The 1,520-nt window shown below is 71.6% G+C and overlaps 2 protein-coding genes across 2 annotated transcripts in view; one reads left to right on the forward strand and one right to left on the reverse strand.

Annotated features, from left to right (window-relative positions):
- The window catches only part of CHLNCDRAFT_136162 (hypothetical protein), a gene marked incomplete at both ends in the record, with an annotated part of 4,216 nt that extends 4,156 nt beyond the window's left edge, over positions 1-60 (forward strand). Inside the window, one exon of the mRNA XM_005845973.1 lies at positions 37-60. Within this exon, the coding sequence (XP_005846035.1) occupies positions 37-60 (24 nt within the window). The remainder of the gene's footprint in view (positions 1-36) is intronic.
- Positions 61-301: 241 nt separating this feature from the next.
- The window catches only part of CHLNCDRAFT_136163 (hypothetical protein), a gene marked incomplete at both ends in the record, with an annotated part of 10,421 nt that continues 9,202 nt past the window's right edge, over positions 302-1,520 (reverse strand). The window contains 3 exons of the mRNA XM_005846106.1: positions 302-386; positions 623-744; positions 1,072-1,216. Of these exons, the coding sequence (XP_005846168.1) occupies positions 302-386; positions 623-744; positions 1,072-1,216 (352 nt within the window). The remainder of the gene's footprint in view (positions 387-622; positions 745-1,071; positions 1,217-1,520) is intronic.

Raw genomic sequence — 1,520 nt, forward strand, 5'->3', positions numbered from 1 at the left:
GCAGCGGGCGCGCGCGCCAGCCTGGCGCCGCTGCAGCAGCTGGCGGCGCCGAGGCGCTGAACACCCCCGGCCCGCAGCCTGCGTGCTTTCGCTGCAATGCTCGCTTGTGTGTTTTAATCACGCTCGTTGACCAAGCACCGAGATAGAGCCAAGCAACGCAGGGGCCGGCAGCGGAGCGGGCGCCGCTGCTTGTGCTGCTCCGCATGCTGTGCGTGCTGCGCATGTAGCGTCCCTCCCTCGGCGGCAGCCATCTAGTGTCCATCCGAGGTGTCCATCGCCCAGCCCGCCTGCCGCCGCCGCCTCACGCCGCCATCTTCTCCTCCTTCACATCCAGCACCACGCTCACCTCAACAGCCTTGACCGTGAAGCGGTCGTGCGCCGCAGCCCTGCACGGCACAGGCGAGGCGCGCGGGGGGAGGCGCGCGGGCGCGTGGCGGCGCGTGTCGGCGATGGGGCGCGGGGCAGGCAGGCCAGCGGGCGAGGCAGGTCCGCGGGGGGTAGCACAGCCCACGAGTCCGAGCGCGAGGTTGCCGGCGGCGGCCTCGGGGACGGGATGGGAGCAGCGCCCGAACGTAGGCGGCGTGTGCAGAGGCGAATTTCTTTGTTTGGCGAAGGCCCGCACCTCTCCCCCAGCTGCGCCCGCGCAAACTGCTCCCGCTCCTGCGCATACGCCTGCTTGCTGGCCAGCCAGGAGCGCCACTCGGTCAGCTGGCGCTCGCGCTCCCCCACAAACTCGGTGTCGGCCTGCGGGGCAGAGGGAGCAGAGGGGAGGGGGGCGGGAGGGACGGGGTGGGCTGGGAGAATGGGCACAGCGGCGGCAGGAGGCGTGGGGGAGGTGTGGGCAGGGCAGCGGGCCGGCTCCACGGTGCTCCGACGTAGCTTCAACCACTTCGCAGGGAGTATTGTATTGCTGCAGGAGTGTCGCAGCAGGCAAGGGCAGCACCAGCACCACCGCCACCGCAGCAGCACCACCACCACCGCCGCCGCAGCAGCAGCAGCACCGGACCAGCACCACCCACTGCGTCCCGCACAGCATCGCACAGCACAGCGCGGCAGAGCGCGTCGCCCCACCTGCGCCAGCAGCGCCTCGTCCTCCTCCTCGTACCGCTTGCTGTACTTGCGCAGGTTCTTCACAATCTCGCGCTGCCGCTCCTCGGGCAGCTGGCTGGGCGGGCGCGGGCGCCAGATCAGCTGGAAAAAGCGGTCGTGCGGCGTCCTGCCAAAGGCGGGGCAGGGGAGGGGAGGGGAGGGGTGCGTGGAGGGAGGCGAGGGTGCGGAGCTGCGGTGCTGCCGAGCCAGGCCGGGCAGAGAGGCCCTGCACCCGCCTGGCTTGCCTCCGCCAGGCCCCCCCCGCTCAGCAGCACAGCAGGGTGCCGGCGCCGCCGCCCCTCCCTCCTCCCTCCCACCACCACCCGCCCCCACCACCCCCCACCTCTCCCCTACACGTCTCTGCCTCTGCTGATCCCTGCCACAGCCCGTCCGCCCCCATTCACTTGTACAGCGGCTGCCCGCTGAAACTT

The sequence above is a fragment of the Chlorella variabilis genome, assembly GCF_000147415.1.
Source record: "Chlorella variabilis unplaced genomic scaffold CHLNCscaffold_15, whole genome shotgun sequence".
In the NCBI taxonomy this organism is placed as follows: domain Eukaryota; kingdom Viridiplantae; phylum Chlorophyta; class Trebouxiophyceae; order Chlorellales; family Chlorellaceae; genus Chlorella; species Chlorella variabilis.